The sequence below is a fragment of the Drosophila melanogaster genome, chromosome 2L (genome assembly GCF_000001215.4).
Source record: "Drosophila melanogaster chromosome 2L".
Classification (NCBI taxonomy): Eukaryota; Metazoa; Arthropoda; class Insecta; order Diptera; family Drosophilidae; genus Drosophila; species Drosophila melanogaster.
Window position 1 is genome coordinate 721572 of NT_033779.5, and position 15070 is coordinate 736641.

The following is a 15070-nucleotide window of genomic DNA, read 5'->3' on the forward strand; positions in this document are numbered from 1 at the left end:
GCTCGATCCAGGAGTACGCATAAGTAAGGATTACGCGAAGGCCAGGTTTAAAAATCCCCAACTCCGACGTGGGGATAAATTCGCAACTGCTATTCTGCGGTTGCTTCTGTGGCTCTTTTCGAGTATATTGCGGCAACGAGCCAACAATGGCGCATAATTTTCAGCTTCTCAGTTTTGACCTCTCAATCCGCCGGCGAGGGAGCAGTTGGAGGAAGTTAACCAGCAAACTGAAGCGGGCCACTGGCCACGGGATGTGAGTGTGCGAAAGAAGTGCACAGATAAAAATTATCAAACCTATTAAGGAATAAGGATTCTACACATTTTCACCTTCGAAAATGAGTGCTATACCTGATTTTCTCATTAAGTTTTTCAAGCTGGTCTTTAAGATCTCGCATTTACCATCTATATAATTTATTGATTTATTTTATTTAACAACTTAGCACATTACCTAATTTTTTTATCTGCACCTAGAAATGGATGTGAGAAGATCACCGAAGGTAACCAGGGAATGCTTATTGGAGCCACATGCCAGTGCACTGGCAAAAATAGTCGTGTTGGGCATCGGACTCCAATTGGTGATCTGCCCCCCTCTCGCAATTCAAATTAATCAGAATTAGGCAATTACAGAAATTACAAAAATTACATCGTAATTTTCTGGGCTCTTCACGTTAAAAGCTTTTGAAAAATTGCGCATGCGTATTGGGAGCGAGTGAGCTCGTCTGCGAACTCACCCCTTCATCCGGATCTTGTTTGTGGTTTGCTGCTTGCGCCCAGTTCAGTTCGGCTGGTCAGGAATTTATCGTGGCTTAGTCTGGGCCAAGTTTAATGCTGGAACAGTCTGTGCCAAAATGGATGCCCCCTCTGGACATTGGAGTATACAGTATGCTGCGTTCGGTCAATCGATTTGTGGGGGATTAGAAACCACGGAAAGTATGTCAGTGGAAACTCGAGACAAGGAAGCTGATTTGTTCGCTATATACCAAGATAATTACCATCCCCTAAACAAAAAGATTTTATAACTTCCATTGACAGGAACTCGGGTTTTCTCCGACTGGAAAAGCAAGCCCCTGTTCGATCAGCAAGTGATGATCAGCCACCATCCATATCGGTTAGCCACTTGCTGACTTCTGTCCAATGACTTCGCGTATCAGCAGCTGCCGTTGAATGCACAGAGTGAGTTTCGTATCTGCAAATCTCTAAATTGCCACAAATTAACAGATAATTCGCGATGGCCGAAACCCGAACGGGGAAAACAGAAACAGAAACGCCAAAGACAGCGACTGCTAAACAGATTCCGTTTGACTTCAGCGCGCAAAGGCGACGCTAATAGATACTTTGCGTGCTCACACTTACACTCACATTCGTAGTATTTGCACTTTTGCATCTGTGGAACTGCAACGGCAGCAGCGAAAATCCTAATGCAGTGGGCAAACTCGATGCAGTCAGAGAAATACTTTTCATTTTCTTATATACTCTGACTATTATCTGATGTCAATGGTATTTTCTTCGTGGCGTCCAAAGCCAAACACCTCAGTTTTTTTTCTTCCCGTGTCACTGGCTTCCAACTTCCAAGCTGGTTGCACAATACCCAAATCCAATTTTCGAATTCCCACATGCGTTCATTATCGGCCACGGATTCGGATTCGTATTCGTATTCGTATTCGTACTCAGAGATCGGCTGTAGAGCTGGACTTCGCGGTGGAGACCGGATTGGGGGATGGACACTGGGGGACTGGGACTCAACTGCGGGTGCGCGCGTGCGCATAACTCATTTCGCACTTTGTCCGTTTCATAAGACCAATTAAAGCGCCGCGGTCCAGAGAAGCTCAATGGAGCTGAGTCGCCGTGGGGCGCCTTTTACCAGCCTTAACTTTACGCGAGCCTGTGACAATTTTCCATGTGAGCACGGCTGACTTCGGATTAAGTGGAAAATTTGACAAATGCACCGGCGAGGAGGAGGCCGTGATAATCACCTGATCCGATCCGCGGATCCACTGCCTCGGCGGCCCCTTCCCTTCCCTGCGTACAAATTTGCGCATTTGTCCAAAGCAGCGTGAACATTTCGCACAATCGAGAAGCCGGCGGATCGGGGAATCGGAATCTCTCTTTCCCTTTCGGGCCCCAACCAGCATTTAATGCGCATTTCGTTTTCGTTTCGTGCCCAATCCGCCAGCCACGAAATTATGTCAATAACTAAGGTCATATGCATAAATTCTGATCCAGCAGCCAGGGACACTGGACGCTGGACACTGGACGTTGGACATTGGGCAACGAGCTCGGGGACCCAGAGACCCATAGAGAGCCTGGAACGAGCACGAAATCTGTAACTGCATACTAAATACTGCAGGCAGTCTGCCCTGCTTTTCGGCATTTACTCTGCCCAGTGGATTAGGGATAAGGATGGTGAAATCAGCAATAGTCACAACTCAATTTGCGTAAATATTCTGTGGAAATATATATATGTAAAAGTGGCTCATCAGGGTATTTGCTATTCGAATTAGAGACTCACGAGTTTGTCCTGAAAATTAAGCCCACCTCGTTTGGTTGCAAGTGCACGTGTCTTGCTTTTGTGGCTGCTCACAATGGAAGCTATTTACAGAAAGAGAGAAGGGGGGCTGTGGAGATAGAGAACGCCTCCACCTTGGCAGTTCAGTCGAGTCCGCATGCTAATAAAATGATATTTTATTGCTTTTTGGCGGCTCATCACAGCCAGAATGGAACTCCTAAAAGGCTATGGCACTGAATAGGGGGTCATTGGCAATGAATACAAGGCATCTTGCATGGCTAATTGCCTTGGGAATCGTGCGAGGTCTGCAGACGCCTGCTACGCATTCCCCGAGATTAAATGCCCCATTTGCAATTGACTGACTGACAGAGAGCGGGAAAATGATGGCTAGAAGGAAGGCGGGTGGGTGGGCGTACTGAAGTGGGAGTTTCTCGTTGTGGAAATTGCCGAGCGCAGATCAGGACTTGCAGGTCCCTGACCCAGTAATTGGATGTGAAGAACATGCCACAGCGCAGAAAGCCAACCAGCAGCAATCTTGGGATTGTATTTAGATGATGCTGCAGTCTGCCGGGGATGCAGTCTCCGCGCAGAGACAAGCTGGGGCAAGAAACTAGCCCAAAACACGATTAACCCACATCTTGGACGCGATCATAAATTATTATGCAGCTGGGAGCAGGCAGCAAGCAGCAGGCAGAAGTCCCCGAAGGAGATGGTCGCGTGACTCTCGAAAAGGGGGGTTTGTACGCTAAAAGTATTCCAAAATAAATTTAAATTGAAATGATCGAACCAATCTAAATTTGACAATGAAAACCATTTGTAAGTACGATGTACCAAAACGTTAAAAAAAAAAAAACGGCTCGTGAGTTTTTAAAGGCCCACTTCGTGTCAGAAATCCTTTTTTGAATATCTGGCGTGAGTGGAGTGAGCACGCGCACTCAGCTCTGATGAGGTGAGCTGGTAAGGGGGATGAGGAGCAGGCACATTTTTCGGCTGATTCTGCAGCTTCAATTCGAAGTTGCAGCACACGAACATGACTTTCTAGCGGATTTCTTTGCATGAGCTTTTGCGGAAAATCGAGGGGGTTTTTGAGACGAGTTTTTTTAGGGGGGCCGTGCCAAGCAGGCAACTATTTATGCGCTGTTGCCGAGGCTTCCCTCTTCTCTACATTTAATTATTTTGTTTAAAAAAGTTTTGACACCGCGACGCGCATGCAGATTTACAGTCCGACTGCGATTGGGATTTTTTCTGTGTGTTTTTTTAGCTTTTCTGGTTTTTGGAAGCGGGAGTGGAAGTCATAGGAAGACTGACAGACCGGCCAGCGGCTTTTGGCATGTGTGGTTCGTGGAGCAGGGGCGACAGCCGTGACAACAAAATGTTCAAAGGCTTAGCAAAAAACCACAGAAAAACATTTGCCACTCAATTTTGTGTTTGCCGGACGAGCACGAGCTGCAGATTGGCTGGGATTGGATTGGACTATCCACTGCCCCCCACTTACCAACCTCCACCAACCTCCTGGTTGCTGGTTGTTAGTGCCGAGTGTATCTAGATTAAGGCGCGACAATAAGTATTAAGCATTAAGTTGTCTTTGCCACGGCGCCGTGTGAAGTGCCGTCTCCATTCCGACGACTCTGACACTCCGGGTCAACTGTTTTGTCCACACTCGTACGACACTCGTACCGATGTGGCACTACAAATCGCCGGTCGAGTGGGTGGCTGCAGATTTGTGGTCATGGGCAGGAGAGATCTTCGAGAGAAGAAGGATTGTTTTATTTAGTTTTTTTTTTTGTATGCCTAATGATGAAGTGGGAACGTCCTGAATTGATAAACCAAAGATGTTTAGTTTAAAGTTCAATAGTAGGTATAATTAATTAGATCAACCTTTGCCGTGATCTGCCCACCCTACCTCTTGACTTCTTCTTTTATTGGCTAAGTCTGACATTTTCCTTTTAATTTATGCCACCAACCTGGGAGATTACACAGATTGCGGGTTATGCAAATTATTTTGCCACCGTTGCTGCCACAAAGGCTGCCGTTTCGTTGGCTTGCTGCAGTTTGTGTCTAGCTTAAGTTTAAGTCGTTGTGTGGCTTTAGTTGTTTCGAGCCCACTGACAGCCAATTTGGCAAGTCAACCGCGGGGGACAGCGCGGCTAACGTGGCGTATGAGCGATGCCATTTAAGCGGCGTGCTAAAATGGTTTTAATTATTAGCCAGCGAATGTTTGTGCATTGTTCGGGGGGACTGATAAACAAACACAAACTGAAACGAAATCGAATTGTACGCTGCACGCATTCCCCGGCCGCTTCATTGAACCGTATAGGAATTTAAATTGCACAGCCACCGAAATCGAGCTACGGAGCACCTGCTCTGCGATTTTCGATCGGTGCCAGTTGCTTATACGACACGGTGGCCGGTCGAACTGGTGGGCTCCAGCTCCCAGCTCCCAGCTCCCAGCTCCCAGCCTCAGTCAAATCGAGTCAAAAAGTTAATTACAGTGAATGCGGCCAACGATTTTCATGCACTCTTGACACCGCCCGGTACGTGACAATATGAGAGGCACTCATTCCGCGACGCAGAGTTGGCCACAGTTGGGTCAAAAAAACTAGGGGGGCAAAGGCTAAATTGAGGCTAAGCTTTAGCTGCCTCATTACACTCAGAAATATGCACTAACAGCTAGCGTATGGCCAGAATTGAAACATGACACACACATTTTATATGCCCGTTAATTACTGTAATTCAAGATCAAAATTATTGGCCATTTAAAATTGTTGAACCTGATAATTTGCTATGACGACCACCAAATTATTTATTTTAGTGCAGTTCATCGATAGATCGCTCCCATCAGCTCAATCTGCACTTGGCTGCCCCAGATCCCAGATCCAGGAATTTCGTCTGCCTGGTACTTACGCAAATGCTCAGATTGAACTGCCAGTCTATCGTCTGCAGTCTATCCATTTCTCATTAAAACTTTCTTTGCTGTCTGCTCCACAATTACCCGAACGACTTCATCTGCTCGATCCACGGATCCATCCGCGGGTAATGACAGAGCCGGCAAAAAATCTGCCAAAACCAATAGGAAATCATCAGCCAACGGTCAGTGGGTTAATTTTGGCCCACCAAAAATACTGAAATGAATTGGAGAATCCCCGAAGATGGCCTGCAATTAATCATAGATTGAGGCTTATTCGCTATCCAGCGAAAGTAATTTGTAGCCGACAAGAGACCCTGCAGATCGCTTGTAGTTACGATTATCGCACAGCCCACCAGGTGGTCTTCCCACCATGGACACTTTCACATGTCGCAGAGTTGGCGCAGATGGGGAGAAAGGTTGCGAGAGGAAGAAGAGTCGTCGAACATGCAAATGCCTCATCAATCAGCTCCTCCGCCCTTCCCCTTCAAATCGGTGACGTGCTTTTGACACAAAACCCGGCTACTGTGCTACCGCTTGCACATGGCAATCAACGCGTCAAGCGGCCAGGAAACGGATCCCGATTCCGACCCCAGTTCCAATTCCCGTCTGCGGCACACAGAAAAAAGTTATACCTACTGAACTAAATGTGACATTATTTTATACGTATAGAATACGAGAGATAGCTCATATAAATCGCATTGAATTTATATGCAAACCTATTTCTAAACATTCATACCTAAGTGCAATTCATCGTGCGAAAGTAATGCCTTCTTGCGCGCTGTGCACCCAACATTTTCATCCCATCTCCATTTCCATCTCCGCCTCAAACTCCCCATTTCCATTTCCATTTGCCGTTTGGCTTGCAGCAAAATGTGTGAATTTCTTTAGTTTGCAGTAGGCAGCACACAATTTTTGACAGCTGCCTTCGAAATGGGAACGGTCAGCCGAGGAAAATGCATCCATCCTCCGGTGCAGAACAGTCGCACCGCAGTTCTGGGAAATCTGCACACGCTGGTCTTGTTTGTGGGTCAGCCTCAGCCGATGGAGGCGAATAGAACTGCAAATGGGCAGACTCCACCCAGAATGTCGGGGCTTATTAGCTGCACGCTAATTTATTCCGGCAAACAGAAGGCACGGCTTCTGTTGTCGAAGATTTCAGAGCCGCAGATCGCAGACGGGCAGGCGCCAGACAAATGAATGTTGTGAAATCTGGCGATTGCCTGGAAACTTGTCCGCAAAGAGAAAAAAGAAAAAAGAGAAAAGTGCTCAAGGAAAAGCAATATAAATAAAGAAGAATGGCTTGCACATGTTACATAAAACGAGAAGCTTAAAGATAATGGAAACAAAATTTGGATTTGAATATGGGAGTAGGCCTTGAACGAGTCCGTCTAGTCCGTCAGTATCGAGTCAACAACCTACATATTAGTTGCACTCACTTCGTGTCTGAGATCAAACGAAAAAATATTAGAACCAAAAGTTTTGAAAGTTTTTTTTTTATTATAGTTTCAAACTTAAGTGCAAAATGTTTCGGTCGTGTGTGCCCAAGGCGATTACCTCTAGTCGCTGTTTCGCGCGGATGTACTCGAAGGACGTGCGCTTTGGCTCCGGAGTACGGGCAATGATGATCCGGGGCGTTGATATTCTGGCTGATGCCGTTGCTGTGACCATGGGGCCCAAGGGTCGCAGTGTGATCGTGGAGCGACCATGGACCTCGCCGAAGATCACCAAGGACGGCTTCACGGTCGCGCGCTCGATTGCCCTAAAGGACCAGCACATGAATCTGGGCGCCAAGTTGGTCCAGGATGTGGCCGATAATACGAATGAGTCGGCGGGTGACGGCACGACCACAGCAACAGTTTTGGCTCGAGCGATTGCCAAGGAAGGATTCAATCAGATTACCATGGGGGCTAATCCCGTGGAGATTCGTCGAGGTGTCATGTTAGCTGTTGACGTCGTAAAGGACAAGCTGAAGGAAATGTCCAAGGCAGTGGAAACGCGTGAGGAGATCCAACAAGTAGCCACCCTCTCCGCGAACGGGGATACTGAAATTGGGCGGCTCATTGGTGAGGCCACCGACAAAGTGGGTCCAAGAGGAACTATTACTGTAAAGGATGGCAAGCGCCTGAAGGACGAGCTAAATATTATCCAGGGCCTGCGCTTCGACAACGGCTATGTGTCGCCCTTTTTCGTAAACAGCTCCAAGGGGTCCAAGGTGGAGTTTGCCAACGCCCTTGTAATGATATCCCTGAAGAAGATCACTGGACTCTCGCAAATAGTTAAAGGTCTGGAGCAATCCCTGAGGCAGCGTCGTCCCCTGATCATCATAGCCGAGGACATCAGCGGGGAAGCCCTCAATGCTTTGGTCCTGAACAAGCTCAGGTTGGGCCTCCAGGTGTGCGCCGTCAAATCGCCCAGCTATGGACACCACCGCAAGGAGCTTATAGGCGATATATCCGCTGCCACGGGAGCAACTATTTTCGGCGATGACATCAACTATTCCAAAATGGAGGAGGCTAAGCTGGAGGATCTGGGTCAGGTTGGCGAGGCTGTGATTAGCAAGGACAGCACCATGCTCCTGCAGGGCAAACCCAAGACAGGACTTTTGGAAATGCGCATCCAGCAAATTCAAGATGAACTGGCGGAAAAGCAAATCAAGCCAGAGCAGCGGGATCGTCTGCGCCAACGCCTCTCCGCCCTCACGAAGGGCGTGGCAGTGCTGCACATTGGTGGAGGCAGTGAAGTTGAGGTGAATGAGAAAAAGGACCGTGTGGTGGACGCCTTGAATGCCACTCGAGCGGCCATCGAAGAGGGAATTGTCCCAGGTGGCGGTACGGCCTTTTTGCGCTGCATTCCCTACCTCCAGGAACTCAAAACGGAGAGTGCAGATCTCCAGAAGGGCGTCGATATCGTCTGCAATGCCCTGAGGATGCCTTGCCAGACCATAGCTCAAAACGCCGGAGTTGATGGCCCAATGGTGGTGGCCAAGGTGTTGAATGGCTCGGAAGACTACGGCTACGATGCCATGGGCGATGAGTACTGTCGGCTGGTCGAGAAGGGCATTATTGATCCCACAAAGGTGCTGCGGACCGCCATCACGGATGCAGCTGGAGTGGCCTCTCTTCTGAGCACCACCGAGGTGGTTATCACCGACTCCCGGAACGATGATCTTTTGTCCAAGTTGTCAGGAGCTGGCGGCGGAATGGATGATGGACTGGACATGAACATGGGTGGCTTAGAGGAGCTGGCAGCCTTAAGTGGATTGGGTGGCATGGGTGGTATGGGAGGCATGGGTGGTATGGGAGGTATGGGAGGAATGGGAGGTGGATTCGGCGGAATGGGCGCTGGTGGCGGAATGAGCGCTTCTGCCAGCAATGACGGTCCCACTGCCGAGGAGATGAATGAAATGGTCAAGGCTATTCCCGGCATGGAGCAAGTAGAGGTGCGTGACATTGACAGTGGGATGATGTAGAACCCGCTTCCGTTATCCGCTCCAGCTCAAATCGTTTCTATAGTTCAAATATCTGTTGAGTGTCTAAATTTTATGTGTTCATCTAAAATATAAATTGACAATCGAAAACGAATTGTATAAAACAGTCGGGAACCCTTCCAAATGACTTGAGAAAGTGAATTATTGGCCTTTTCCCTACACCAGCAGTTTTCTGGCCAAATATCTTTCAACCGGTTCATTATGCTGGTCTGCAAAAAGCTACACTTCCTTCACACTTTCGGTTTTTAATTGCAGCCGAAAATTTGGAACGGCGACCGGCAGAGCGAATCCAGCTGCAATGCGATGATCATTTGCATAAAACAAACAGCAATTTCTCACACATGTGAGCCGACCCTCGGTTTTTTCCCCCGTACTTTGCATGGTTTGTGTTTGCAGATTTCATTTGTGGCCCGCAGCTAAAAAAGCGATTCGTTACATGAGAGTGAGTGCGCAAGAAGGGGGGCCTGAGGCTGGGAGCCTCCACAAGAGCGTCACATCAAACATGCATCAATAAATAAGTAATTCCAATTTGCAAATTTTTCATCGAGGCCCGCAAACGAACCGAAAATGGTGGACGGACCCATCGAGCATCGAGCGTGGGCCAGGGAAAAGCCACAGCCTCTTGGACCTCGCGAATCGGTCCTAGTCAGGTGGCTTGGTCTGGTCGTTTCGCGTCGAAAAGGAAATTGTTCATCTGGCAAACATATTGGGCACCATCGCCAAGGCACAGCAACAACTCCATTCGGCAAGTCGGAAAACTCTGAGCCAAAAACCAAAAACAGACGAAAGGCAAATAAAAAGGCTATCGCTATCGCTCTTGGCCAATCTGCATGTGCAGGCAAGTCTTGTTTTTGTTTTTCCTTCTTTTTGACTGCGTGTGAGACTGCGAACAATGACAACAATGAGCGAATCATGGGCACTTTGCCTGGGAACCCCTCTTGTCGTCGACTTTTCTTGAACGTCTACTAAACAAAAAATATTTCTATAGTACTCAGAAAAAAAAAATGTTATCAGCCAGTCAATCTAATTTACACTTGCAGAGTTAAGGCCTGACAAGCCATCAAACTCGTTTTTTAGATTATCTTAATGATCACATTTAAACACCGCATTCATAAGCGATACCTCGTTATAAACGCTCAATTAAATTATTCAATATTTGTTTTCTTTTTTATTTATTATGCTGTTAAATGATGCTTACAACTGATAAGCGAGAACTTCATGTAGGAGCGTAGGTGCCAAAATTTTTGCAAGTGCACAACGCCGAAAGGCCAACGAGTGATTGGAGCACAGCAAATGGCATTTTTAGCTTTTGACATTTCACGCGTATGGCTCCTCAGTCTTCGCCGTCATACACGGCGTATGTGTGATGTGGTACTATAATACTTTTCGCTCTCTCCCGTTTTGGTCTTTCCCGATCGGGACCTCAAAAACGGGCGGCGGTGCTTTAATGTGACTCGCGTTCCGACTTCGAGGCTAATGCCATAGATTTGAGTGGCCGACTAATTCACGACAATTTGCACTGATCGCCGATTACAGATGGGGCTTTCCGTGTCCAGCATCCCAGTATTCCAGCATCGACTTCCTTCTGGTCGATCGGCCTACGCTCACTTCTCACTGCTCTTTACCACAAATGTATTTTTAATTACATTGGCAAACATTTTCGCGTTCTTTGGGTGGTGAAGAACAATGGTACTGCACTGGGAAAATCTCGTTAGGAAATCAGAGATCATAGATCTTTAAAAGCTTTAAATATTCGGCTAAATAGTCAAATATTCTGTGTTGAAATAAGAAGCCATAAATCACTGATTTTATAACAAACAAAAGATGACTTTCTTGACATATTATTAAAATGCATTTCGTGATTGTGTTCGAAGTGCAGTCTGTAGATTTTTTCCTGTGTGTCCGGATGGAAAGGGGATGGCGTTGAGAATGGGATGGGCTGGCCTGAGGACGGACCGGGGATGGATTGTAACTGGTCATGTGGCAGTGCATCATCCACTTGGCCATTTGCCTGATTGCGGTATTTTGCTTCGGTCAGCTGGGTGGTGGAAGAACATATCGGCAGAAGTAGCAGCCAGAAAATAGCATATGGTAAATGGCAAATGTCCGCATCGAATGCTGCGACTAAAGTGAGTATATGTTCGCAGTATCGATTTCAGGCTACCGCTTCTTTCAGTTCCTTGGGATCCCGACTCCCGATTCCTATTCGTCTTTAAGCAATGGCATCTCCATCTCCGTCTGCTAGTCGCTGCTTTGCCTGGCGCGTAAATTTTCATGTCGCTTTGCGATTTGCAAGCATTTAACAAAGTCAAAACAATTTTAATGCACAGACCGGGCAGTTAATTAAAATAGCAACGATCTGTTGGTCAGGTTCTGGAGTTGGGCTGACTCTCAGTTTGGTACCCGGCAGGGTGCCCATATGGATTCTATCGTATTAGAGAAGGGAAGAATGAGTCTCCTCACACCCTCAGCGCTCCTATTTGGAAACATTAGTTGATGGCATCGAACGATGTGATATCAATCTAGGAAAGCTTTGCTGGTAGGGCATTCGCAAAGTCTACCATTAATGGTTGCACCCTGTGATGCGGGCATACACTACAAAATTTCACTGGTTATTATTTTTCAAAATTATGCGATTTCCGTAAAAGATTACCATCATAGTTGTGCGCAATTTCTCACTGTGTAGCGCACCTAGACAGCGGACACTTGTCAGCCTGCTTGGAGGGACTGGGATAGAGAGACTACGACTGAGACTGAGACCTCGTAAGTTGCGCTTCCCATGTTGTTGCCTTTGACAAAATCAAATTAATTTTAATGCCTGTTGGCCGCTTTGCTGCACATTAATTACCAACAACGACGAGAGCGGAGCTTGCCTCCCTTGCCACCCTTGGGCCCATCGCGTATTCGGCTCTGCATTTTGGCATTTCGACTACCGACCGACCGACTGGTTTATAATTCAATAAAATTTGATTAGGCATTAATTTGCAATGTCGGCTAATTAATGAGCGCAATATTCAATGCAATCTACTCCCGGGGCTCCTGCTTCTTCCTCCGCCTTCGGGGTTAAGGCACATTAACCCCTTCTCCGCTCGCTTTGCCCATTTCATAACCATATTTGGTTTGGTGTAAGCGCATCTAATGCCAACTTTTAAGTATGAAAGCACAGCATTAAATGGTTTTCGCCGCTTCCTTCTGTTGTGTGAAAGGGGGCGTAGTGGAGCTGGGGTGGGCGTGGCAGATGAGATGAGGCGACCTACTGCACATTCCCCGTCCTGTTCCATCTCGCCGTATCGCTCGCTTGTGTTCTGTGGCATAATGGGCCAATTATTACTGCAATTTGCATTAGACCAACACAACGAAAGCAGGCGTATATAGATATACACCGAGATATGTAATCCATGAGAAGAGGAAGCTGGAAGAAAGCCAAGAAGAAAGGCCGCTTTGGAAATTCTTTTGAGGAGCGCGTTGTTATTATGAAACCGTTTAGAGAACGTGTTTGTGAACAGCACAGTAATTTGGTTAGATTACCAGGCTGGCGACGACGACGACGACGACGACGATGATGATGATGATGCGAATGATGCGGATGATGTGGATGATGCAACTGCAACTGCATCGGGGAACCTGCATTTTCCACTGGCCAAGGGAAACTAGCAAAGGCAGCAGCATGATCTGCAAGAGCAACTGCAACGCGACGAATGTGGGCCAATCTATCACCGCTCAAAGTCACACCAACAAAATATTGACTGCAGCAGAGTGGGGCAGACACTGGCGAAAAAAAAGGAATATGCGAAATTAATTTAATAGAATATTAAATGAATACTACTTCTACACAAGCAGATTCCCTTGTTCTGAGTTTGCAATTATCTTGGCTCTATGAATTTCGTTTAATTTGGTGGCATTCATTTCTATCTCATGCATTTCCCAATACTTTTTGTTCAAGTACAACTTGAGATAGATTGGCACTGGCACTGGAACTGGCACAATCCCGTTTCGCGCGGCCCGGCAGCGTGTGAATAGAAACGTTAGCGGAGGCACGTTCTGGACGCTGGCTGATAAAAGTTGATTGCAAATTTATAGACGAGCAGATTGGCCATAAACTCATGTCCGAGCAGCGGCAGTGAGTCGTGCTTGGTGAGTGGCTTGGATCTCCGCCAGAATCCGAATCCAAAACCGAGTCCGAATCTGCATCTGCATCTGTGTTCTGGGTCTGCTGCAGCTGTACCTGCCTGCTGATCGCATCGATCAGAGTCAATCTGAATCCAGTCAATCGTCGTGGCGATAAGCGCGCTGTCGTTGTCAACACGAGAACCACTTCCGCCAGTACTCAATCATTCCTGGGCCCGTAGAATCGAGAAGTGCAGCACTGGAAATCGAGAATCAAATCGCGCCAAGAAAGTGAAACCGCCCCGGCGGAGATTTGCTTTGACTCGCCTCTTAATTGAATTAATTAGCTTGCGCCTATGCAAATGCGCCGCTTAAGGCCCCAACTACAGCTGCATAATGCATTTTTCATAGATATCGTATATTCTGCATGCCATATGTGCCAAGTGTCAATATATCGTGAGCTAAGTTGTGTTCTGGCACACATGTGCCTTGGCCATTATTCTTCAAAATGCGCCGCGAGCCGGGCTCAAAACTTGAGTCGAGCAGCCGCCGTTTGTTTCTTCACACAATTGCACATTGCGATACCCCCTACGAAATACCCATGCCCTATATAGGGTCCAATGGGTCGATCACGAACTTTGTCACACGCAAGGGGGCTTTTCGATTGGCCGGAGGAGTCACGAAAGCGGGGAAAGACCCCATTTATGGCTAGTGCCGGTGGTCGGTGATCGAGCTATGAACATTGTTCTCTGTTCACTGGTGTTAACAGCAACGGGGTGCCACCGATGCTCCATGAATCAAGGTCATCTGGCCATTTAGGGAGGTAGGGAGATAGCAACTGTTTCTCTACTCAACTTAGTGATAAAGTATGGCCTGGTTAGATCAACTAAGCTTGCAATTTCATTTAATTTCAGAGTATACCAGCTTCGATCTTTCCCTTCAGCTTACCCTTGTGTTTTGTTGCTGTTGTGCGGTTTGTTTGCACTCGTATTTCATTTTAGCGGGCTGGAGGCAGAGGAAAATGGAAATGATAAGGAAAGGGATGGGTAGGGGAACGGGGGGCCAACGTAACGCCAACACACTCCAAAGCCGCTGCCAAGTAGACCTTCAGACGCCAAACACTCCAACGCCAGCTTCAGTCGCATAAGTTGCGGAGCAACGTCGCAGCCAACGCAGCCACAAGAGCATTCATTCGGCATTCAGCATTATTCAGCCAGTCAGTGGGACAGTTGGACAGGTGGCAAGGGGGGTCAAAGGGGCCCATGAGCCCCCGAGGGGGTCGGCGGAGGGGTCAAGGTGCCAGAGGGGCAGACAGTTGGACTGGCAAGAGAGCTTTACGCTCGACAGCTCGAGTTTGCAATTGCGCACTTCTGAAAGCCGTGGCGCAAATTTTGATCTGCTTGCTTGGCACACACTGAACGAAAATGCATAGCAAATTGGAACAATTGCCATTGACTTTCATTATTTCTTGCACCCATCTTGTATATCAGTTAAGCACCCATTAGTTTCTTACTGTGCACGCACTCTGTACCACACACGGAGGTCGATTATTCGCGTCTTACAACTTGCATCTTGCATCTCCATAAATATAAATATTGCCACCTTTGCTCACAGCTCATTTGCTTATTGTTTGCGTTTACCCGCCGCCGATTTCATTCACCTGTGCAGTTGGGCTCTCCAGTCTGCGAGAAGTCTGCACTGCGGATTGACACCTGACATGGCGGCGGAATCGAACAGCAAAGCGGATCTCGGGGTTTCAGATCTTACACCCGACATAATGAAAGCGTCATAGAAAATATATATGGAGTAGCAGTAGTAGTGCATTTAAGATAGAGCAGCATGTGGTTTAATGGATATTTTTCGCATATTTGTAGTATTTTTATGGGTAAGGCAATCATATATCGTACTTCGTCATGGTAGTAGTTAAAGTGTGAAAAATAACCGAATCCATAATCCAGTTGCCTTCGCAGATCTCAGTACCGTGTACCTTATCTTCGGGCCCTCAGTTCGGAGTAATTTATTCACTCATTCATATGCACATGCACTTTTGAATGTATCCATA

The 15070-nt window shown here is 47.2% G+C and overlaps 1 protein-coding gene and 1 long non-coding RNA gene across 2 annotated transcripts; one reads left to right on the top strand and one right to left on the bottom strand.

The window, feature by feature from the left end:
• Positions 1 to 413: 413 nt before the first annotated feature.
• On the bottom strand, positions 414 to 3262 carry lncRNA:CR46260 (long non-coding RNA:CR46260). Its single transcript, NR_133064.1, has 2 exons — positions 2510 to 3262; positions 414 to 2444 (listed from the first exon to the last, which is right to left on the bottom strand). It is a non-coding gene; the product is annotated as a long non-coding RNA:CR46260 (long non-coding RNA).
• A 3528-nt stretch (positions 3263 to 6790) lies between these two features.
• On the top strand, positions 6791 to 8993 carry Hsp60B (Heat shock protein 60B). Its single transcript, NM_080186.4, has one exon. The coding sequence runs from the start codon at positions 6937 to 6939 to the stop codon at positions 8881 to 8883; it is 1947 nt and encodes a 648-aa protein (NP_524925.1). The 5' UTR covers positions 6791 to 6936; the 3' UTR covers positions 8884 to 8993.
• Positions 8994 to 15070: the final 6077 nt, after the last annotated feature.

Coding starts and splice junctions, on each gene's coding strand:
- Hsp60B (NM_080186.4), top strand. CDS start 6,937: ATGTTTCGGTCGTGTGTGCCCAAGGCGATTACCTCTAGTCGCTGTTTC.